Source organism: Saccopteryx bilineata, chromosome 1 (genome assembly GCF_036850765.1).
Source record: "Saccopteryx bilineata isolate mSacBil1 chromosome 1, mSacBil1_pri_phased_curated, whole genome shotgun sequence".
Classification (NCBI taxonomy): Eukaryota; Metazoa; Chordata; class Mammalia; order Chiroptera; family Emballonuridae; genus Saccopteryx; species Saccopteryx bilineata.
This window is the reverse complement of record NC_089490.1, coordinates 149,548,394-149,573,571: the sequence shown is the minus strand read 5'-3', so window position 1 is coordinate 149,573,571 and position 25,178 is coordinate 149,548,394. Positions and strand designations below refer to the sequence as shown.

General features: G+C 43.8%; 1 protein-coding gene across 1 annotated transcript in view; it reads right to left on the bottom strand.

The window, feature by feature from the left end:
• The window catches only part of LDLR (low density lipoprotein receptor), a 46,117-nt gene extending 29,651 nt beyond the window's left edge, over nucleotides 1-16,466 (bottom strand). Inside the window, 5 exon segments of the mRNA XM_066273634.1 lie at nucleotides 3,459-3,581; nucleotides 4,404-4,526; nucleotides 16,285-16,341; nucleotides 16,344-16,364; nucleotides 16,367-16,466. Of these exon segments, the coding sequence (XP_066129731.1) occupies nucleotides 3,459-3,581; nucleotides 4,404-4,526; nucleotides 16,285-16,341; nucleotides 16,344-16,364; nucleotides 16,367-16,454 (412 nt within the window). The 5' untranslated portion in view covers nucleotides 16,455-16,466.
• Nucleotides 16,467-25,178: the final 8,712 nt, after the last annotated feature.

Below are 25,178 nucleotides of genomic sequence, written 5' to 3'. Positions count from 1 at the left end.
CAGAGCCACTCTAGTGCCTGGGGCAGAGGCCAAGGAGCCATCCCCAGCGCCCGGGCCATCTTTGCTCCAATGGAGCCTTGGCTGCGGGAGGGGAAGAGAGAGACAGAGAGGAGGGGGGGGGGTGGAGAAGCAAATGGGCGCTTCTCCTATGTGCCCTGGCCGGGAATCGAACCCGGGTCCCCCGCACGCCAGGCCGACGCTCTACCGCTGAGCCAACAGGCCAGGGCCTGGCTCCAGTGTTTCTTTACCGCCTTCTGAATCTAATGGGGACCTGCATGTGTATGGCAGTGATCGCAGCCCTTAGCCTTACCCCGGGAGCCTCTGCCTCTCAACGCTAGCCCATTCCACAGATGGGAACACTGAGAAGTGAGGTCAGACCCCAGTTAAGTGGACCGTGGAGAAGTGGGAGAAAGTGGTTAGGGGTCCTAGACTGGGAACTTCCTACTCACCAGCTGCATCCTGGTCCCCCCTGTGAATCAAGTTGTTATTATGGAGACCTGTGAGTAAAGCCCTCAGGCTGGGCTGGTACACAGGAAGCGCTAATTCATTTGCTGTTATTTCTGTTATTATTGAAAGAGACCAGCACCTCCCCCACAGTGGTAACTACAGTGAGTTGATAGAAGTGTTAAGTGACCCTACTGTGTTAATCACTTCATGATCTAGAAACCCTGCAGCTACCAAAATCTAAGAATGTTCAGCCAAGTCCTGTATCTACTCTACTTACAAAAATTAGGGGATATTTTATCAGTTCATATTCATTTTGAAATACCCCTAAAATTTTTGTGAGCAGTGTATTTATATATAAGCCACAGCAGGTTATGCCTACACATTTGCCTAAATTCAGGATAGTTCTCAACATACAGCAAATTCAAGTTCTGCTTTTTGGAACATTTTGGAATTTCTTCCCCCCCAATATTTTCAGTCTGTGTGTGATTGGTCGAGTCTGTGGAGGTGAAGCCAGCTCTTACCGAGGGCCGAACATGTATGTGTATCAAATTATCACGTTGTACTCTTTAAATTTTCACAATGTTTGTTGATGTTGTTTTAATTGGTGAATGTTTTTATTAGTCTCTACTATATAAGAGAAAGCTGTTTGGGGGTCCCGTCTGGTGTTGCTACATAGAGTAAGACAGGAAGGCCTGGCAGCTAACACTTCCACAGCAGAGACTCCAGGAAGTGCACGGGTTTGCAGCCTCCTGCTCAAGACTGCCTCTTCAGGGCCCCCCAGGTTCCCAGTTGTTGGTCCAAAAGAAGTTTGTCCCTGCCACCCTCTCACATAAAAATTTGGGTCTCTGGGCCAATGCACTCTGAAATATGGCCCCAAGAGTGGCCTCGAGATGGGTAATCCACCTCCACTGAATCTGCCAATCTATTTGCGGTGAAGTCACCTTTGCTTTAGTCCACATCCGGGTCTTTTCCTGCCACACTGTATGAGGAAGATGGTACAGAATCTATGTACAGGACACATCGATATTGGGGGTGAGGGGCTCTCCAGGATATCTCCAAGGAGGCCCATGGCTGGGAGAAGCTGCTATACTCCACTTGGTGCTTGAAAAAGAGTCTGGTACAGCACAGGAACTGGCCAAGCAAGACTCCTTGCAGACTGTTATTCAGCTCCTTCTTGTCTTTGATGGCTATCTGGAAGCCAGCAGGAGGGCTAGCTGAGGCCTCTTGGGGGCTGTATTGGTGTAGTCTGCACATCAATGATGATTTTATGCTCCAAGTGGTAAGGAGTTTGTAGCCAGCAAATAGCACCTGTGGGACCTTCAACAGCTATGATTAAATAATGTTTCCAGCGTATCATCATTTTCTTCTTCTTCTTTTTTTAAATGTATTGATTTTAGGGGGAGAGCAAGGGAGAGAGAGAAAGAAAGAACAGCGATCTGTTTCTGTATGTGCCCTAACTGGGGATCGAACTGGCAACCTTTGTGCTTTGGGATGATGCTCCAACAAACCAAGGTATCCAGCCAGGACTTATCTTTGTTGTTCTTTTTTTTAATTTAAATTTTTTTTATTGATTTGAGAGAGAGAGGAAGGGAGAGAGAAAGAGACAGAAACAGCTATCTGTTCTTGTATGTGCCCTGACTGGGGATCAAACCAGTGTGTGATCTTCTTTGTTGATGGTGAACAAACAAGCATTGGGTGCCATGGTTCCTTGTTAATGGTGATCTTCTCACTTTCGCTCAGCAAGAATGACTTAAAAGCAGGAGGGGCATCCATCATCCTTGCCACATCTGCCTTCCAAGTCACAGCTGCGGCCACCACCGCCCCCACAGCCTACACTTACACAACGCTATATGTCAATTATATCTCAGTGAAATTAGAAGGGAAAAGAAAAAGAGTGCGTGGAAAAGAACACCAATTCATTTCATTTTAAAATGGTCCCCAAGAAATCATTTCATCAGATGACTACTAATGAAGGTTAGATGTGTTTTTTTTGTTTTGTTTGTTTTTGTGACAGAGACAGAGAGACAGAGAGAGGGACAGACAGCCAGGAAGGGAGAGCGATGAGAAGCATCAGTTCTTCATTGCAGCACCTTAGTTGTTCATTGATTGCTTTCTCATATGTGCCTTGACCGGGGGGCTATAGCAGAGCAAGTGATCCCTTGCTCAAACCAGTGACTTTGGGCTTCAAGCTAGTGACCTTTGGGCACAAGACAGCGACCTTGGGATTTCAAACCTGGGTCCTCTGTGTCCCAGGCCAATGCTCTATCCACTGTGCCACCATCTGGTCAGGCTGTCTTTCTTCTTCTTCTTTATTTTTTTTTAAGTAAGAGGAAGGGAGACAGTGAAACAGTCTCCTGCACCCCAACCAGGATTCACCTGGCAATCCCTGTCTGGGACTGATGCTCAGATCAGCTGAGCTATTTTTAGTGTTGAGGTTGATGCGTTTGCACCAACCAAGCTATCCTCAGCACCTGGGGCCACACTCGAATGAATCAAGCCACTGGCTTGCAGGAGGGGAAAGGAAAAGAAGGGGGAGAGAGAAGAGGGGGAAGCAGATGGTTGCTTCTCCTGTGTGCCCTGACCGGAAATTGAACCTGGGACATCCACATGCCAGGCCAACATTCTGTCCACTGAGCCACCAGCCAGAGCTGGATGAGTGAGTCTTGTACCTACTGTTTGAGCTGAGTACCTGTTGTGTGCTTAGCTTCCTGGGGTGGCTGACAGTGGTCACAGTGGCTCACTGACAGAAGCATGTGGCATGTGGTGGACACTTAGCAAGGACAGCTTCACTGAGTGTGATGATAACCCTAAGAGGGGCACTGTTACTACTTCCTATGATGCCTTTTAGTCAAAATGGGTTTCAATGGGTAGGAGGGGGCTTTGTATGAGCCTCCCAGGAGGTAGAGCTGAAGGAAGAGCAGCTGATCCACCCTTTGTGTGGGCTTCCTGGGGAACAAACTCTGATAAAAGCTGGGAACCCACTTGGGTTGCCAGAGAGGGGTCACACTTACGACAGCCCTGTTCGTCCGAGCCATTCTCACAGTCTAACTGGCCATCACATCTCCAGAACTGAGGAATACAACGGTTGACACGACCCCCACAGCTGAAGTCCTCCAACTTGCAAGTGACAGACACTGTAGGAGAAACAGGATTGAATCTTACTTGAAGGGAAGGCCAATCTGCCCCCCCAGTCCTAGCTGTGCAAGGAAGATCCTAGACATTTTAGAGAGTGCCAATCCCACCTTCAAGGTCAAAATTTTATGGAGGTTGTTAAGAATCAGGTGCTAGCTTTTGGAACGAGATAGAGGTTGATTGCACAACATTGTGAATGTATTAAAGTGAACTAGTCACTTTAAAATGATTAATTTTCTAAAATCAATCAATAAATAAATGAATGAAAAAATAAAATAGTTAATCTTGTGTTGTGTGAATTTTACTTCCCTTTTCTATTATTTATTTATTTATTTTGAGAGAGAGAGAGAGGGACAGACAGACAGGAAGGGAGAGAGATCAGAAGCATCACCTTCATAGTTGTGGCACTTTAGTTGTTCATTGATTGCTTTCTCATATGTGCCTTGACCAGGGGAGGTGGCTCCAGCTGAGCCATTGACCCCTTGTTCAAGTTAGTGACCTTGGAATCAAGTCAGTGACCTTTGGGCTCAAGCCAGTGACCATGGGGTCATGACTATGATCCCACGCTCAAGCTGGCGGACCTCGGGGTTTCAAACCTGAGTCCCGAGCATCCCAGGCTGATGCTCTTTTCATTGTGCCACCTCCTGGTCAGGCTCACCTCCCTTTTTTAAAAAGACCTGTTCAAGGAAAGTTCTAGTAATATTTTCACTCCCCATCTCCCAATTCGTGTTTGAACATATCAATCTGATAGCCAAAATCCACCTCATCTGTCGCCCACTATCATCAGAAAGGGTTGGGATGCTGCATGCCCAAAGTGGACTCACTGCACGTTTCCTGGGACTCATCGGAGCCATCCTGGCACTCGGCACTCCCATCACAAACCCATTTGTAGGAGATACATTTCCCATCTTGGCACTGGAACTCGTTTCTCTCACATTTGTCTTCCGCTGAGAGAGAAGGAAAGGGGAAGAAAGGTTCAATGCCAGGATCAGAAACTGACCGCAGTACCTATGTCTGTTTCCTGCCAACTGAAGACTGGATCAGAAATGCAGCCCTATCATAGCAGTCCGGTCCCCAGAAATGAAACCTGCACAACAAATTAACTTTCATGAACCAAAAGTATAGCGAAGGATGCAAAAATCACATCCGAAGTGAGACTTGTCAACAATGTGTAAGGCTTTGACATATTCGTTGTTGAGTCTAAAGTATGAATCTATTGGAATCTGGGAATAAAATATTAGAACTTTCATGCACAGTAACGAAGAAAATTATTTAGCATATTATAAACCTGTGTTGGAAACAGTAATGAGAAAAATTGACACTGCAAAACATTAAAACTGGAGGAGCTTTCTCTAGTAGGTAGAGTGGAAATAGAAAAATTATGGTTAATTATTAATGTGGAGGCCAGAGAGCAGAGACCCAGCAGCAAAGATAATAAAATACCTGAATGTCAAATCAAAAGAAATGGAACAGAAACAGTAGCCTTAGATGTAATAAGAGAAAACTTTTCCTACAAAAAGTCAGAGTTTTAGATAAAAATGACAACTAAGTGTTTGGGAAATTTACTAAAGTACATGATTTTGCACCTTGGAAGAGATCAAAATTACATTGACTGCATTTCATTTTGAATATTATGCTTTAATTTAGAATGCATTGCTGTGTGTAAACTGGAATCAAAACCAATTTGTATTGGTTGGTGATTAACTGGTAATAATCTTTTAAGCTTGAAGTTTAAACTTTCATTTCCCATGTAAACTAAAACAATAAGGCTAATAAAAATTATGATCTGGCTTATCTCAGCATGCTTTATATTGAATAAATAAGGAAATAAGACAAAAATATAAAAGTGGCTAGCAAGATTTTCCTCATGAGTCAATGTTCTGTAAGCAAATAGTATGTAAAACATAAGTTTTTTGGGGTTTTTTTTTTTTGTATTTTTCTGAAGTTGGAAATGGGGAGGCAGACAGACTCCCGCATGCGCCCGACCAGGATCCACCCGGCATGCCCACCAGGGGGCGATGCTCTGCCCATCCGGGGTGTTGCTCTGCTGCAACCAGAGCCATTCTAGCGCCTGAGGCAGAGGCCATAGAGCCATCCCCAGCACCCGGGCCAACCCTGCTCCAATGGAGCCCTGGCTCCGGGAGGGGAAGAGAGAGACAGAGAGGAAGGAGAGGGGGAGGGATGGAGAAGCAGATGGGCGCTTCTCCTGTGTGCCCTGGCAGAGAATCGAACCCAGGACTCCTGCACGCCAGGCCAACGCTCTACCACTGAGCCAACTGGCCAGGGCCTGTAAAACATAAGTTTTGATTGAAGGCTGATTGAAGGCAGAAAAGATACATTTTGCTCACTTTGTTAAAGATGGTGCAGCCCACATGGATGGGCACTGCCTAGGTGATAATATTAATTGCCTTCTTGCTGGGAAAGGAGCGTGGTTATGCTAATGTGTGTTAGGGGAGGGCTTTTTCACCAAAAGGTTCTAAAATGAGGAGCTAGGAGGCCATTTGAAGAGAGATCAGTTGTTATGAGGGAGAGTGATCACCTTCTTGTAAAAGGAAGAGCCCATGGTATAGCAGGACAGGGAAGCCACGTGGAGGAGGCAGTCAAAATGAGGGAATGGGGAAGGAGAAGCCAGTTCGTGGAGGAGAAGGAGAGGAGGAACAAAGGTCAGTAAGACTGGTGAGGTAGAAGCCTTTGATTCTAGGAAAACTCGGATGAGTCAGTAGCTTTGTGAGCCCTGAATGAGTGGGTTTTGGCGCCCAGTATGTTTTTACTCGCTTGCCAGGTGTGAGCTAGAATAAAGGACAATGGACCACCAGCTTTTGGTTCAATTGTTTCTCTATGATCTGTCTGGATCAAATGCGAACCTGCATTGGCCAGGAAGCTGTGATGGTGGCCTTGGTTACTGGCTATACAAAGGCTATGTTTCTTATATGATTTATTATCTGCATAAGAAGATTAAGAAGGCCTTTCCTTTTATCAGCTGATTTTGAGCATTAGCCATGACCAAAAATATCATTTACTGGTTTGTGCAAAATGTTGCCATTAGGTTATTTTGCACAAAGGTAATTTATGCATGCATCATTCTTGAAGCAGAAATCACATCTCTGGAAAGTAATTCCATCCCTGGGAGAACTTACAGAAAAAAAATTGAAAAGAGTAAATACTTGAAATTCAGATTAAAAACAGGTAGGTAATGAGTTCATCCAATGGGACAAGACTCTGCAATAAAAAGGGACAAATAGCTGATAAATATATAAACACAGGCCTGACCTGTGGTGGCGCAGTGGATAAAGCATCAACCTGGAAATGCTGAGGTTGCCAGTTCGAAACCCTGGGCTTGCCTGGTCAAGGTACATATGGGAGTTGATGCTTCCAGCTCCTCCCCCCTGTCTCTCTCTCTCTCTCTCTCTCCTCTCTAAAATGAATAAATAAAATATAAATTTTTTTAAAAATTATTAAAAATATATATATATAAACACAGATAAATTGCTGAACATTACATGTGTCTGACTTATTTTATTCAAGGGTATTACTCTGATTACATTTATATGAAGTTCTAGTTCAGGCATAACTAATCTATAATACAGGGGTCGGGAACCTATGGCTCGCGAGCCAGATGTGGTGGCTCTTATGATGGCAGCATCTGGCTTGCAGACAAATCTTTAATAAAAATAAATAAATAAATAAATAGCCTGACCAGGTGGTGGCGCAGTGGATAGAGTGTTGGACTGGGATGCAGAGGACCTGGGTTCGAGACCCCAAGGTCACCAGTTTGAGCGCGGGCTCATCCAGTTTGAGCAAGGCTCACCAGCTTGAGCCCAGGGTCACTGGCTCAATCAAGGGGTCACTCGGTCTGCTATAGCCCCCCGGTCAAGGCACATATAAGAAATCAATCAATGGACAATTAAGGAACCGCAACGAAGAATTGATATTTCTCACTTCTCTCCCTTCCTATCTGTCTGTCCCTCTCTCTGACTCTCTCTGTCTCTGCCACAAATAATAATAATAATAATAATAACGTTAAAAATATAAAACATTCTCATGTATTACAATCCATTCATTTTCTACCACTCATGTTCATGGTTGCGGGTGGCTGGAGCCAATCACAGCTGTCCTCCAGGACAACAACAAATTTTTATTGGATAATGCATAATGTACATGGGTTATTGTATGGCTCTCACGGAATTACATTTTAAAATATGTGGCGTTCATAGCTCTCTCAGCCAAAAAGTTTCCCGACCCCTGCTATCATTGAACTCAGATTAGTGGTTGCCTCTGGTGTGTGGGGGTGGTAATTAAATCAGAGAAAGCAGCACAAAACTCTGGGAGGCTAGAACTAGTCTATGTCCAAATGGGAAGTGATTACAGTACATGAAAACAGACGTTTACAAAAACTCACTGAACTGTTGGATGGGAGATAAAAACTCACTGAACTGTTGTTCACTTAATATCTGTCCATTTAATAGTATGTCAATTATACTTTAAGTAAAAAACAAAACTCTGGGTCTTCAAAGTTCAATTCCAATGCTCCCGCCAAAGATTAGAAAACCAGTCAGGTGAGATATTAGGAGAAATAAGAGGAAGCCCCAAAGGAAGATAGAGGTGATAAAGTGAGAGAGAGAAAAATAAGGAATGTTTTGAAGAATCAACAGAGCTTGGTAAGTGTGAATTAAAGACACAAGTGACAAAGACAAGAGTAGAAGAGAAGAGGTGAGAGGAAGGGAGTACACTGAGCTTTGGAATCTGCCTTCACGCTCTGATAATTGTATGGCCTAACCACAGATTGGAACAGTATGTCCACTTTGGAGATGCCTCTACAATACACCCCAGTGACTCACAGCTGAATTGCATTCATAATCATGCTGAAAGGGGGAAATGACACTACTCCCTGCTGTTGGTACGCTGGGTGGGCAAAAAGCAATTGGAATTTGAGGATTTTCAGAAAAAAAAACTAAAAAGGAAGTTCATGCAAAGGGCAATAGTAATGAGGATCTTGGAGAAGCTTCTGCCATCACCCCCCTCCTCCCATTATGGCCAAAGCTTTGGTTACCGCTGTAGACGTCAAGAACGTCCAAACCTGTAGAGAATTTTTATAAGAGTTTATTTGAGCCAAACTGACAACTACCATGAAGCAAGATCTCAAATGCTCTGCAGCATTGACAGTCTTGCAGTTTCTTATATTAATGTGATTAATTGTCCTCCTTTAGGGAGGATAGTCCTTCTTTTGTAAGTTCTGACCTCCCTTGAAATGTGTCCTCCTACATGTCCTCCTTTTTGATATTGGAAGACTAATCTGTAAATGTCCGTATTCGATCGATGCAGAGTCGATAAATTGTGTGTGATGTGATGTATTTGTATTTGACAGGACGATTCGTCAAGGATTGGTATAGTGCAGGGAGATGCGATCATGAGACACATGCGCTCCGCACTGGAGACTTGAGAGAGCACGTGATATACCAAGCGCACAAATGGCTTTGTGTACTTCTTACTGAAACACGACATGGCACATACAACATTGTAGACCCACGATTATTTCTTTCTCAGTGAATATTCAATCATAGACATGTAAGCACAATTCATGTTTTATTAATTCTTTATCTACTTAATAATTTCCAAATACGTATAATTTTATTTACAAGTATTTTCCCGAAATTCAAGTTTTAAAGTGGAAATCTAACCTCAAACTATATCTATTAATAACGCATTTTGATTAAATAGTTGCATAAAACAGATGTTTTTTAATTAGAAAATGATATACACACGAATATCACTCCAAATTAGTGGGGGTTTTTTGTTTGTTTTTTACAGAGACAGAGAGAGGGATAGATAGGGACAGACAGACAGGAATGGAGAGAGATGAGAAGCATCAATCATTAGTTTTTTTCATTGCAACACCTTAGTTGTTCATTGATTGCTTTCTCATGTGTGCCTTGACCATGAGGCTACAGCAGACCGAGTAACCCCTTGCTCGAGCCAGCGACCTAGGGCTCAAGTTGGTAAGCCTTGCTCAAATCAGATGAGCCTGCGCTCAAGCTGGCGACCTCAGGGTCTCGAACCTGGGTCCTCCGCATCCCAGTCCAACGCTCTATCCACTGCGCTACCACCTGGTCAGGCAAATTAGTGGCTTTGTTTGATATTTAGTTTTACTAAATGAGTATTTTTCTTACAATTATTATTAAAAATTAATAGGCGTGTAAGCATAATTATAATATAAAATATTGCAAATGTTTTTATTATGCATTTATCATATTATAGTTGTTGCAATGAATAAAATGTTTCTTTTTTTTTCTTTTTTCTTTTTTTAAAATTTTTTAAAATAATTTTTTAATTCATTTTAGAGAGGCGAGGGAGAGACAGAGAGAGAGAGAGAGAGAGAGAGAGAGAGAGGAGAGACAGAGAGAGAAGGGGGGAGGAGCTGGAAGCATCAACTCCCATATGTGCCTTGACCAGGCAAGCCCAGGGTTTTGAACCAGCGACCTCAGCATTTCCAGGTCGACGCTTTATCCACTGCGCCACCACAGGTCAGGCTAAAATGTTTCTTTTTGTCCTCCTTTTCATTGTAAAAAAGTTGGTCACCTTACAATATGCATTTGAGAAAAATTACATGAAGGTGGGAGAAAGCAAGGTGGGGATTGAATTATAGGCCAGTTAACAATATTATGTACTCTCTTGAGGGTTGTTATGATTATTTCAAAGGTGTCTTAATCTAGATCCACAGAAACAATGAACAGGACTTGCTGAAGGCAAAGACAAACCTTTTACTAAGGAAGTTACATGCCTGAAATGTGACTACCCATCATGACCTACCCAGTTAGGAATTTATGATCAGAAATCCTGTTAAGTTACTTTCTGTAAAACTACTTTTTTTTCCTTTTTTTTTTTTTACAGAGACAGAGTCAGAGAGAGAGATAGACAGGAACAGATAGATGAGAAGCATCAATCATTAGTTTTTTGTTGCGCATTGCAACACCTTAGTTCAGGGGTCCCCAAACTACGGCCCGCGGGCCGCATGCGGCCCCCTGAGGCCATTTATCCGGCCCCCACCGCACTTCCGGAAGGGGCACCTCTTTCATTGGTGGTTGGTGAGAGGAGCATAGTTCCCATTGAAATACTGGTCAGTTTGTTGATTTAAATTTACTTGTTCTTTATTTTAAATGTTGTATTTGTTCTCATTTTGTTTTTTTACTTTAAAATAAGATATGTGCAGTGTGCATAGAGATTTGGTCATAGTTTTTTTTATAGTCTGGCCCTCCAACGGTCTGAGGGACAGTGAACTGGCCCCCTGTGTAAAAAGTTTGGGGACCCCTGCCTTAGTTGTTCATTGATTGCTTTCTCATATGTGCCTTGACTGCGGGCCTTCAGCAGACAGAGTAACCCCTTGCTCAAGCCAGCGACCTCGGAGTCTCAAACATGGGTCCTCCGCATCCCAGTCCGACACTCTATCCACTGCGCCACCGCCTGGTCAGGCTAAAACTACTTTTTTGTCCACACCACTAATGCTCTTGCTGCCCAACCTTTGCACAGGACCCATCTTACAAACAAAAGTTTCCACTGGAAATAATAATATCATAAGACCTTTAAAGAGGGATATAGTTAAAAAATAAATGCTTTCCTATACATCAAGCCTTCACCTGGCAACAATTCTCCAAATATTTGCTAGTCAGAGATGGCTGAAAACCTCACCGACTGGAAGACCCCACCATTACCTATTTCTATCAGACCAGGTCATCCAACACCTGGCCATCACTTTCAGACATTTGAAAAGTGGATGGATTTTATTTTTTTGTTGTTGTTTTATTTTTTAAAGCTTTATTTATTTTAGATAGGCGGAGGGGAGCAGGAAGCATCACCTCCCATATGTACCTTGACCAGGCAAGCCCAGGGTTTTGAACTGAAGACCTAAGCATTCCAGGCCAACGCTTTATCCACTGCGCCACCACAGGTCAGGCATATTGTTATAGGTTCAGCCAAACAGCAGTTGGCTGAGAAATACGGTAAGCCCAGGGTCTTGTTGTTGGGGATGGCAATCAGAAACAGGGAGCAGGAAGTAGCAACACATCAGAATGGTGTCCCTTCAGCAGGCAGGACCATCCAGATCAAGGAGACAGAACTAGTTCTATTTAAACACCACAGCCCAAAGAAATCACACATCTTTCTTGTTTTCTCCCTATTGTAGAAGCAAGGTTTAGGTTCCCCATGTCAGTTTCATGTAAATTCAGCAAATGCAAAAGAGAGCACAGCTTCCATATCTCCTCTTGTTGGATGCCTAAGCACTGCACCCCCTCCCCCAAAATCTCTAAATTCTAGCTCTTAAATCTCTCCTGTTATGAGTGACAAATCAGGAACAAAGTTATCAAAACAGGAAAGGAGAATACACATTTCTGCTTTTTCTCCAGCACTTGACTGAGGTAGTAAATGCTTTCGATGTTTGCTATCCCATGCTACTATACTTGTGGATAAAAAAGGGGCCACATACTAAACTTGACAAGCTCAGGAAAGGCCAGCATGGTGGCCTTACAAACTCAGAGGCTGAAAGTAACCACATAGAATGGTCTGAACATAAAAATTCCTAACTAAACGCAAGTTGTGGCAGGTAGTAATGTCCCAGGCCTATAGCTACCTTGACAAAGGTCAATCTCTACCTTAAGTAAGCCTGTCTATTGTCTGTTTGCTCCTAAGATAACATACTTTTGAAAAGTCAGAGTAAAGTTCTTTCCAGACCCCTCGGGGCACAACATCTACATCAGAACACCGAGACCACAGAACCCTTCATTAAAAATTTTTTTTAATTTTATTTATTGATTTTATAGAGAGGAAGGGAGAGAGAAACCTCCATTTATTGTTCCACTTACTTATGCCTTTATTGGTTGATTTTTATATGTGCCCTGACTGGGAAAAAACCCACAACCTTGGCATATCAGGATGATGCCTAACCAACTGAGTTACCCTACCTGGCCAGGGCAGAACCCATTTTTATCTTGTTCCTTAAATACAATCTCTATATGCTTTTCTCTCTCTCTTTTTTTTTTTTTTTTTTACAGAGACAGAGAGAGGGATAGATAGAGACAGACAGACAGGAATGGAGAGAGATGAGAAGTGTCAATCATCAGTTTTTCGTTGCGACACCTTAGTTATTCATTGATTACTTTCTCATATGTGCCTTGACCGCAGGCCTTCAGCAGACCGAGTAACCCCTTGCTTGAGCCAGTGACCTTGGGTTCAAGCTGGTGAGCTTTGCTCAAACCAAATGAGCCTGCGCTCAAGCTGGCAACCTCGGGGTCTCGAACCTGGGTCCTCCGCATCCCAGTCCGATGCTCTAGCCACTATACCCCCACCTGGTCAGGCTCTATATACTTAAAAAAATTTTTTTTCTTTATCTTCTTTTTTTTTAAAGATTTTATTTATTGATTTTACAGAGAGAGGAGGGTGGGAGAATGAGAAGTGGTTGCTTCACTGTAGCTCCTCATCGGTTGCTTATCATGTGCTTTAGCCGGGCAAGCCCAGGATTTCAAAGCAGTAACCTCAGTGTTGCAGGTCGGTGCTCTATCCACAGGCTAGGCTCTATATGCTTTGTAAATGTTAACTATCCTGTACTCACCAATGTAAAAGAAAGTGTCTCTCTAGTTTATTCTTTATCCAGTCTCAGAGATTTCCCTGTTTTACTTTCTCCCATCCCCTTAATCTACCACCAGTGGATTTCATGTAACCCGCCTTATGCCTCCTACTTTGATTCTAATGTATAAAATAAGCGGCAGAACTGGATTTTCCAGAGCTTTTTCTCAGTCCACTGTCATCTGGTTTCTCAACAATTGTCAATTTGGCTCAAATAAACTCAGAAAAACTCTCTGCAGGTTGGACATTACTTACATTGACATACTGAATATAGTTGTGGTAAAGGAAATCAAAACTATAGATAGAATCGTTTCCTGGAGAAAAATGGCTAGAGCTAACAGACTCAGCTGAAAATGGATGAACAATTGATTTACCAGTGCTCTTTTCCAGTCTTGGATGCTAAGGTATTTTCCCCAGGAGTGATCTCAATGGTAGATTTTGTTGCCAGCAACTTTAGGGAGAAGTCTGTCTCTGTCAATGTTCACTGCTGGTTACTTCCACAATGTCTTAACAACAAACAGCCACTTGTTTGACAGCTGGGCAAAGTGTGGATGTTATTAATGTACTTAACACGGAATGTGAAGGGACCATCAAAGCACCCAACAACAAAAGCATCTAGAATTGAATCTTACAGGGGAGGAACCCTACAGATAAGAGGACTACTCTGGAAAGAAAGAATGAGGCATATAATTCCCCTTTAAGTTTTGCTGTCTCAAAAAGCTCTCCCTATCTTTTAACAGTGTTGCCCTGGAAGAAGTTGCTAAATCAGGTACAACTCTTAAAAGTATATTCTATTTTCTCTGTGTTTGGGTATGCCCAAGGCATATTTGATAGTCCACACACAACTGTTATATAGATGTAGATGTGAACAAAAAAATCTTCTCCATTTTTGTGTCCTTTCATGCTGTGACCTTTGACCAAACTCAGTCCTCAGTAAGCACATCAAATCCTAGTTAATGAGTACCTGTGTTCCTTAAAATCTAACCATAAATACTTCTATTAGTAATGATCAGGATGACCACCTAGATAAATATATATCAAACTGGATATTATGGACCACCAGGATGTATAGTCCCTGAATTATATTTTAAAAGGTACAGTAACAGGAGTGTTTATTGAAGACTAATTGGCACCAAACTGCTGGGTGGTTTCTTCCACTTTGACCCAATCTTCCCACAAGTAAATAGATTCTGTGATATTCTATAGAATTGCCTGTTTCATTTGTCAGTCTTAGATATCCTGTCCTCATGGACAAGGTATCTGCTCCATCGTCAGGCAACTAACTCTTCAGGAATTTTGATCTGGCTAGAAGGCCTGCAGTTCAGTTTCCAACTAATTTCATTTCCCAAAGATAACGGACAAGAAATTCTGCCATCCCTCCTGAAATGCTTTGAATATAGCCAAGGAGCAAGCTGGAGCAACCAGTAGCAACCAGCTCTCAGAAGTCTGGGGAACACATCAGGGCTCAGAGCTTCCTTGAGAACAGGGGACACATCAGATCCCTAGTCATTCAGTGGGAGAGAAAACTAAAGTAAACTACATATCTTGCTCAAGACTTTGCTATCATTTCCTCCTGGGAAAGGAGTTGATCAGTGTGTGAACTACAGGTTAGTCAAGTGTCTCTTGACCAAGAGACATTCCCCCCACTTCACAACTGGTGGCTGAACTATTATTACACTAATCCTCTGCTATGTGGCTGCAACCTGCCACCCTTCCTCCCCTCCCAGCGGAAACCTATGCGTGTCACAGGTAGGGATTCCACGAGTTCAAAGATCTCCAAGCAAAGCCAAACCCTTCCCTCATTTTTAAAAAAAGCTCCTTGCAATCCTGTTAATCAGGCAACCCCAAACCTTTTATGGGTTGAGCTGGTTCTAGGTAGGAAAAGGACCATATTTATGTATTATCCAGGGCAAAACTATATGCCTTTGGTGGCTCATTTAAAGCAACTCAGGATCGTACACCAACTAGCCTCTTGCTCAAATCTAAATTTGAAACCCTCTAAAGTGAAAAACCTTCAGATAGGCAGTTCAAGTAAACCCAGTCAGAGCCTCTAAACACACAAGGCAGCTCGGAGGAGTCCGTCAGGTGTTGGACGCTCCCAGCCCCTGCCCTGCCAGGAATCGTCTTTCCCGTCCGATCACGGAGTGACAGCCGTTTCTCAGTCAACATTTCAGACTCAGAAGGAACCGAGGTCCTGAAGGTGGCCCGGGGTCGCGTCTGTGACACGTCCGAGACGAGCGAAGTGAGGCGGCCTCGAAGACAAAGTGGGAGGACCACCTGGGCACTGATTGCGGAGATCACTGAGGCCTTTGCAGAGGAAACCAAGCTCTGCGCAGGCGCCTTGTCCATGGTCGCGGAGGGGGCTGAAAGGGTCCAGGGAGCGCGGTTTCCTTTGTGATAGGAGCACAGGACCTATTTCAGGGATGCGATCTCCTCCCGCCGCCTCACAGAACAAGGTACGGCGCGAATCCTGCGCCAGCCCCGTCCCGCGCCGCGCGCCTCCGCCGTCGCCGCTTCCCATTGGACAAGGGGAGAGGCTCGAGGCTCGCCTGTTCGAATAGCGCCCAATGGGAGCTCGGGGACGGGCCGCGGGCGGGGTGGGAGGTGTTGGCCTTGGGCAGAAGCGCGTAATCTGTGATCGCGAAGGACGCACTCGGCTCGGCTCCGAGAGCCAGCTGAGCCATTCGGCAACCCAAAGCAGACTGGGCCGCCTGCGTAACTCCTGTCGGTGGACAGGCGCGGGGAAGCACCCACAGGGACCTCTAGGGTTAACAGCCGAGGTTTGGGTCACCCTTGCCCCTAGAATAACTGCAGTAGGGGGTTCCCCGCTCCCCAGTGTTGGGGATTCCGTGCCTGGGTCTAAGGGAGTCAACGGGACTCCCCCATCGACGGTAGCTGTGGGGAAAGCCTCATCTCGTTTCCTCTTACTTCCCCAAACCCTCGAGTCCCTTAGCGTTCTCTCCAGCTGTTTGGAAGGACTTTGTGCCAATTTCCCCACGTCTCCCAAGGGTGGAGTGATTTTTCATCCCCCCCCCCCCCAAATAACCAAGGGGCTCACCCCCACCCCGCACGGGCGCCTGGAGCCAGCCTTACCTGCAGCCCTGGCCGCGGCGAGGAGCAGGGCGATAGACCAGCACAGCCTCATACTCTCAGCAACGCCCCGGCCCAGGCTGCTGTCTCCTGTCCCCAGTGTCCCAGCTGGAATCCCGGTCTTCGCGCAGCCGGACGGCGACTGCACGCGGGGCCCCAGGCATTTGCAGCATTTCAATGTGAGGTTTCTCATAAGGGGAGGAGTTTGCAGTGGGGTGATTTTCAAACATCTTAACCTCGCTACGAGAGGAGGAGTTTCAAACGGCTGATGTGACTTGGGCCCCTTAACCCGTGAATCCCTGACTGGGATTCTAGCGCTTTCCAATGCCGCTGCCGGCAGGCTCCTTGCTGTGTCGAATTTAGGTAGCCTGTAGCGAGCTGCGCCTCCCCAGACTGGAAGTGCGTCTCCTTGAAAGATTTTCATTAAATTTCCTTCAATTTCTCTTTGCTACGTTTCTCTTTGTTTGTCCTTCCAAAACGTCTAATTGGCTATGACAATCTCCTGTCTGCCTCAAAAGGAAAAACTAAATGTTGGAAAATATCCCCCCTCCTTTCTCTACTTGTCTTCTCCTTTCTAGGAATTGTATATAAATTTTAACTGAGTTTAGGCCTCTAGTTTTTAGATGGTCCTTCCAAATTGCAGTATAAACGGTAATCAATGAGGCATTTAAATAAAATCCTTACAGAAGTACAACCAAAAACTGATTTTGTTTTATAAGATCCATCACTTGGATGAATTATGAGCAAAAACATCTCTTAAATCAATTGACCCAAAACCTGGAGTCTGGACTTAAATGTTGACTTATCCTTTTAGGAGAAGGAGATGAAGGAACAGGCCGCTTCCTCTCCCCAAAGAAAAATCAAAACAAGGCAGGGTCCCTTCCCAAACAGGCTCACACAAATCTGGCAGTCTTGGAGGGTTCCCCCAAGAATGCGCGGAGTCCTTTGGGGTTTACAAACTGAGCTTGGCCAGGCACACTAAGCTCTCGGGCTGATGGGGAAACCCATGAGAGAAGGCAGAAAGGGTACAATTGAACCCTCAGAAAGAAAAACAGTGATTAGTACAGAGAAAGATTTCTAAGCAGAGTGGCAGTTAGTGCCCCAACTCTGGAATCAGACCTTGGGTGAGTAAATTAGCTTCCACAACCTGGGAAGGGAAGGAAATAATGCCCTTCTTCCCTTACTTGGCAGGTTCAGGGTCAGAGTCAAATGAGATAATTAGCAATTACCTGGGCAAATTTACAAAGATAGGCAACTTCTAGAGGTTGTTGCAACATTTATGAATATGCTACCATTAAATTCCATTCCTTGTACCATATGCTACCTTTTTTTTCAGTCAGTTAGAATCATAGGTTTGAGTTCCCTTCAGAAAAAGTACAAGACATAACATGCAGTGTTTCTATTGTGAGCCCAGCTTTCTTTTAACCAGCGAATGGCAGGAGGCCCTTTCTTCTCAACAGGCCTGGGAAGAGTGACCAGGAAGAGGCTTTCTTCTGGAAAGGAACTTATCTTACTTAATCTCCAGAATTAGTTCTATGTAGACGTAAGGAAAAGAGCCACAAAAGCTTTGAAAAGAATGTTCCTGGTGTGCGAAGGCCTAAGCAAACTTTCCAGGACAGCTCTCCCCAAGTCTCCCTTTGACCTGCCTGCGGAAATCCCAAGGCCCCTTGTGTTTCTAATGCCACACAGGGACATATATTGCCCTGAGGACAGGGTCACGGGAATTAATTTCTCTACTTCTACCTCTTGGAGTCTTCTTTGTTCTTCTGCAACTAGCCCAGAGGGTTGTTGTGAGGATCAGGTAAGTGTGTGTGTGTGTGTGTGTGTGTGTGTGTGTGTGTGTACAATGATTGGAGCCACACTTGGCATAATAAATATATATGGGTTTGCTTTTGCTTTTTCTTTTTTTGGCTGTCTTTGTGTTGCAACTGCATCTTTTTCTTCTCTTCAGGGAAGATTTTCTTTCTCCTAGGCACTGAAAAGTAATCTCATGGAATCCTCATTTTAAAGTTCTTGTTCTTTCAAAGTCATGTAAGACAAACCAGGCGAGGCTGTTTACTCATTTTTATTTTTTTTTTATTTATTCATTTTAGAGAGGAGATAGAGAGAGAGAGAGAGAGAGAGAGAGAGAGAGAGAGAAAGAAAAGGGGGAGGAGCAGGAAACATCAACTCCCATATGTGCCTTGACCAGACAAGTGCAGGGTTTCGAAAGGGTGACCTCAGCGTTCTAGGTCAATGATTTATCCACTGCGCCACCACAGGTCAGGCTGTTTCCTCATTTTAATGGATAGCCTGCCTTGTCCTGGTTTTCACTTCCCTGATTCACCAGGTGGCTCAGACAACAGTAGGTCTCCACTCAAGGAAGTCAGGCCTTTGGCAGAGGTGAGCCAGGGCAGATGCTGTCTGGCCTTTGGTGCAGTAGTCAGCAGAGGAAGGATGAGTAACCAACCACAGGTGCCTTTCCAGTAGGTGCAGTTAGGGACCTGCCTTAATTTGGTTGCCATCAATTATCTCCATTTAACACCCATTAGCCACATGAGGGCAGAGACCATGGCTTATAACTCCAGCACCTGCCTATAGTAAGGGTTAAATAAATCAAAATAAGAGAAAGTATCAGGCGCATGGTTGCAACATCAGAAATGTACAGTTTCTGAATTCCACTCTCCTTGGAATTTTGATAATTCAGAATTCAAATTTTGTCCTGTGTTGCCTTCTTTTCAAATAGAACACCGGACTCAAAAACAAGCCTGTATTGTAAACACAGGACAACCCTGTTTCAGTGGTTGGAGGAGATTCAAAACTGATCAAGATACGTGTCCTCAAGGAATTTAGAAAGGAGAATAGGGCAGAAAGTGTCCATAAATGTGGGACACTGTGCCTGAGAATGCAGAAGCCACTTCTAGTATGAAAAGTATATTTGCATTTAGTTCAAAAGGTTGAAAACATTCCCGTGGTTCAAAAGTAAAAACACCTTTCTTTAAGATCAGGAGAAAGACAAGGATGTCCACTTTTATTGCGTCAATTCAACAACAAAGTATTGGAAGTTCTAGATAGCATAATTAGATAAGAAAAAGAAATAAAGGGCATCAAAATTGGAAAGGAAGAGGTAGAAAAGAAGTAAAACTTTTATATGTAGAATACCCTAAAAGTATACACATACACATACACACAACTGCTATAACTAATTATGAATTGAGTGAAACTGTAGTATGAACAGCACACATACAAAAATGGCTGCATTTCATATACTAGCAAGGAACAATCTAGAAAAGAGAAATATAAAAAGGTTTCAATTACAATAGCATCAGAAAGAAAAAAAGTGAAAGACTTGTACCCTAAAATCTAAAATATATTGCTGAAAGAAATTAAAGAAGATACAAATAAATGGAAAGACATTCTGAGTTCATGGATTGGGAGACATAATATTAAGATGTCAGTAGTACCTGAAGCCATCTACAGATTCCACGCACTCTCAAAATTCCAATGATGTCATTTGCAGAAATAGAAAAATCCAGCCTAAAATTTATATGGAATCTGAACAGACCCTGAAAAGCCAAAATGATCTTAAAGTTGGAGGTCTCATACTTTCTGATTTCAAAATTTGCAACAGAGCTAGGGTAACCAAAACAATGTGGTACTGGCATAAAGACAGGCATAAATCAATGGAATACAATAGAGTGCTCAGAAATAAACTCTTGTATATATGGTCAAGTAATTTTCTTTGAATTTTTAATTTTTTTTTATTTTATTTTATTTATTCATTTTTAGAGAGGAGAGAGAGAGGGAGAGAGAGAGATAGAGAGGGAGAAAGAGAGGAGGGGGGAGGAGCTGGAAGCATCAACTCCCATATGTGCCTTGACCAGGCAAGCCCAGGGTTTCAAACCAGCAACCTCAGCATTTCCAGGTCGATGCTTTATCCACTGTGCCACCACAGGTCAGGCTTCTTTGAATTTTTAAAAAGGATTTTATTTATTGATTTTAGAGAGAGGAGAGAGAGAGAGAGAGAAGAGGGGCTGGGAGCAGGAAGCATCAACTCATAGTAGTAGTTGCTTCTCATATGTGCCTTGACCAGGCAAGCCCAGGGTTTTAAACCAGTGACTTCAGCATTCCAGTTTGATGTTTTACCCACTGCACCACCACAGTTTAGGCTAGTCAAATATATATTTTTTGAAGTATATATTTTTATGATTTTATTCATTTATATAAATAAGAGAAAGTGAGAGAGAAGAAGGAGGGCAGGAAGCATCAACTCCCATATGTGCCTTGACCAGGCAAGCCCAGGGTTTCAAACTAGTGACCTCAGTGGTCCAGGTCAACACTTTATCCACTGCACAACCACAGGTCAGGGAGGTCAAATATACTGCTCACAAAAATTAAGGGATATTTAAAAATAATTATAAAGTGATAAAAAAATTTTGATTTTCTTTTTTAAACGAGAACATCAGAAAAGCAAACGACAAGTCAAAGAAAGTTGTTTGATTATGCAAATGAGATACAAAACCAACTCTTATTTCATTGGTAAAAATGCACTATACAAAAGGCTGAAAGTACTGGAGTATCTGCACGTTCCCTGATCTTGAAAGTGCACATCCTGCAATTTTCCAGCCCTTGCAATGCTCCTGCAACACTATTTGCCTGAATGCGAAGCTTAGAGAGCTATAGAACATCTTGAAGTTGGTCAAACATAGACGACAGTGGCAACAGCACTTGGAACATCCCAAAGCGTGACTAGCAGACTGTGGAATCACTTTCAAGAGACTGGCACAGCCTGACCAGGCAGTGGTGCAGTAGATAGAGTGTCGGACTGGGATGCAGAGGATCCAGGTTCGAAAACCGAAGGTTGCCAGCTTGAGCGCGGGCTCATCTGGTTTGAGCAAGGCTCACCAGCTTGAGACCAAGGTTGCTGGCTTGAACAAGGGGTCACTTGGTCTGCTATAGCCCCCCTCCCCCATCAAGGCACATATGAGAAAGCAATCAATGAACAACTAAGGTGCTGCAACGAAGAATTGATGCCTCTCATCTCTCTCCCTTCCTGTCTGTCTGTCTTTCTCTCTGTCTCCCTCTGTCACACAAAAAAGAGAGAGAAAGACTAGCACAATATGAAGAAGAGGGTAGGGTTGCCCATCTGCCACAACAGCAAGAGATGACCACTAATTGACCTTATTGGCAAGAAGGAACAGGCACAGCAATGCAATGGAGCTGTGAGGACAGTTTCTTGCTGCCACTAGACCATGGATATGCACCCAGACCATACAAAATCGGTTCCATCTTGTTGAACTGCATGCCCAGTGACCAATGGTATACATTCTGTTATCTGCTGAACACCATAGAACCCATAGAAGGTGTGCTGATGAGCATCATCATTGGACCCATGATGAGTGGTCAACTGTCCTCAGATGAGTCACGGTTCAGTCTGCAGCCTGACAATCATCATGTCCTGATCTGGTGTGAACAAGGAACATGGGAGAAGCCACACTTCATGCGAGAAAGGGACTCCTTCCATGGTGGTGGAATCATGATGTGGACTGGCATCAGCATTTGGTGATCGTACTGACCTCCACATCATCAGAAACGGATTGCTGACTGCTATCAGATATTGAGATGAAGTCCTGCACCCTATGCTGGAGAGTTGGAAACAACTTTCTTTTCATGACGATAAGGCCTCACTGTGCGCATCTCATCAACAACATGCTTCAGGAGGCAGGAATCGAACACATAGACTGGCCTACACATTCTCCAGACCTAATCCCATCGAACATGCTTGGGATGTACTGGGAAGACATCTGGCAAACCATCCAATGCCTCCCACAGCACTTTTTTTTTTTTTTTTTTTTTGGTAGAGACAGAGAGAGTGAGAGGGACAGAGAGGGACAGGCAGACAGAAAGGGAGAGAGATGAGAAACATCAATTTTTCGTTGCGGTTCCTTAGTTGTTAATTGATTGATTTCTCATATGTGCCTTGACCGGGGGGCTACAGCAGACCGAGTGACCCCTTGCTTGAGCCAGCAACCTTGGGCTCAAGCTGGTGAGCCTTTCTCAAACCAGATGAGCCCGTGCTCAAGCTGGCGACCTTGGGGTCTTGAACCTCTGTCCTCCATGTCCCAGTCCGATGCTCTATCCACTGCACCACCGCCTGGTCAGGCCCACAACACTTCTTGAGCTGGAAGTTGCCCTGGAGCAAGAGTGGCAGAGGATCCCACAAGAGCTGCTGGACAATCTGATCCTGTCCATGCCCCATTCCTGTCAGTATGTTTTGGCAGTCTTGGGTGACCATACACCCTACTGAACAGTCAATGTGTGGCACTCTTGTCCAGTTTGACATGCTTCTGTTCATCCCCACCAATATGTCACTTGCTACTCAATCATGATAATTGAGTTTGCATCTCATTTGCATAATTGGACAACTTTCTTTGACTTGTTTGATTTTCTGATGTTCTTGTTTTTTGGGGTTTTTTTTTGTGTGTGTATTTTTCTGAAGTTGGAAACGGGGAGGCAGTCAGACAGACTCCCGCATGTGCCCGACCGGGATCCACCTGGCATACCCACCAGGGGACGATGCTCTGCCCATCTGGGGTGTCGCTATGTTGCAACCAGAGCCATTCTAGCGCCTGAGGCAGAGGCCACAGAGCCATCCTCAGCACCCGGGCCAACTTTGCTCCAATGGAGGCTTGGCTGCAGGAGGGGAAGAGAGAGACAGAGAGGAAGGAGAGGGGGAGGGGTGGAGAAGCAGATGGGCACTTCTCCTGTGTGCCCTGGCCGGGAATCGAACCCAGGACTCCTGCATGCCAGGCCGACACTCTACCACTGAGCCAACCGGCCAGGGCCCTGATGTTCTTGTTTAATAAGAAAAAAAATCAAATGCTTCTTTTTTTTTTTACCACTTCTTATTCATTTTTAAATATCCCCTAATTTTAGTGAGCAGTGTTATTTTTCACAAGGGTACCAATGTCATTGAAAGGAAAATGGACAGTCTTTTCAGCAAATGGTGTTAGAAAAAGATATCCACATACAAAGGAATGAAGTTGGACCCTTACTTTCACCATACATAAAAATTAACTGAAACTGGATCAAAGACCTAAAGGTAAGAGTTCAAACTATAAAATTCTTAGAAGAAAACATAGGAGTAGAGCTTCATGACACTGGCTTTGGAAATGATTTCTAGGATCTGACACCAAAAGCATAGGCAATAAAAGAAAAAAATAGGTAAGTTTGACTTCATAAAAATTAAAAACAATTGTATATCAAAGAACACTATTGACAGAGTGAAAAGGCAACACATGGAATAGGGAAATATTTGCACATCCTATATCCATATTCTTATAATAGGGATTAATATTCAGAATATATTTTCAAAAAACTGCAAAATTCAACAACAAAACAGCTCAGTTAAACAATGAGCAAAGGACTTGAATTCTCATTTATTTTGTGCTGATCTCAACCCATCAATATCTAATATTCTGGCTGGCCCAGCCCCTGTGTTTATTGTGATTACAAAATGCCCTTCAGTGCCACGGACCAGGGCAGCTCCTAATAACGGTGCCGAATTAAGGAACCACACTTTGTCAAAACAAAAACGAGGGGACTGGGAGGACTCTTCAAACTGCCTGGCAGTATCTGAGTGCCTATATAGCCCCAGTTCGCTTTATTATATAGACCTATGCAAATCAAGGACCCTGATACAAAGTTGCACATCAAAGGCTAAGACAGGAACTCTCCCAAGGCAAAAACAGGATACATTAGTGAAATTTACAAACATCTGAAACAAACAAAGAGTCAGAGGAAGGGCATGTATATTGCTTCCAGCAACCCAAGGAAGCAAGTGGGTGCAAATACTCAGCATCAAAGCCAAATATGGAGATGGAGGGGGGAGAACTTAGCCTTTTGCTAAACCTGGAATCTATAATGGCTTTTTGCCATTAACGGCCCACAACACTTCAGAAATAACCATTAGGAAACTGAACAAATACAGGTTTATTACTTACAGGACTAGGAGATTACACAGCACATCTGGGGCCACACAACGAGGCTACAGATAGAAAAAGTGCACAGGCCTGGGGTTCTGCTTGTACTGAGATTGTGGGTTGAGGGTCTTGGGATTTATGGGCTCACTATTTTTTGGTGTATTTAAAACATAAGACTGGGAATTTAAAGTGCTGGGAGAGAAGACAATAAATTGCCCAAATGGTCAGTTATCAAAATCAGACAGAGCATCCGCCTGGGATGCTGAGGACCTAGGATCGAAACAGGTCACTGGCTTGAGCGAGGTTGCTGGCTTGAGCATAGGATCATAGGTATGACCTCATGGTTGCTGGCTTGAGCCCAAAGGTTGCTGGCTTGAGCAAAGGGTCACTGGCTGCAGCCCCAGTCAAGGCACATATGAGAAGCAATCAATGAACAACTAAAATGATGCAACTACGAGTAGATGTTTCTCATCATCTCTCTCCCTTCCTGTCTGTCTGTTTCTGTCTGTCTCTCACTAAAATTAAATAAATAAAACATCTCTAGAGCGAAATACCTGAAGCTTGTACACTTTATTGTGCTAAGTTATATCTCAATTAAAAAGTAACAAAAATAGGCACCTCTCACATCCATGATCCTCTTCGTGTTATCATGAATTTGGTTATCCAAAATCATCTTACTAATTTGTTTCCTTCCTGTCGTTTCCCCTGGAGGAACATCAGCTCCCAGTGGGTTAGGGTCATTATACATTTGCCCCAAACCTATAGAATGTACAGCACAGAGTGAACCCTAATGTAAACAATGGACTCTGGTGATAATGACATGTCGATGTAGGTTTATTGATGGTAACTAATATCCCATTCTGGCTAGAGATGTGGACAGTGCCCCTGGTGGATACCTGAAACAACAGATAGTACCAAACCCTATATATATGGTTA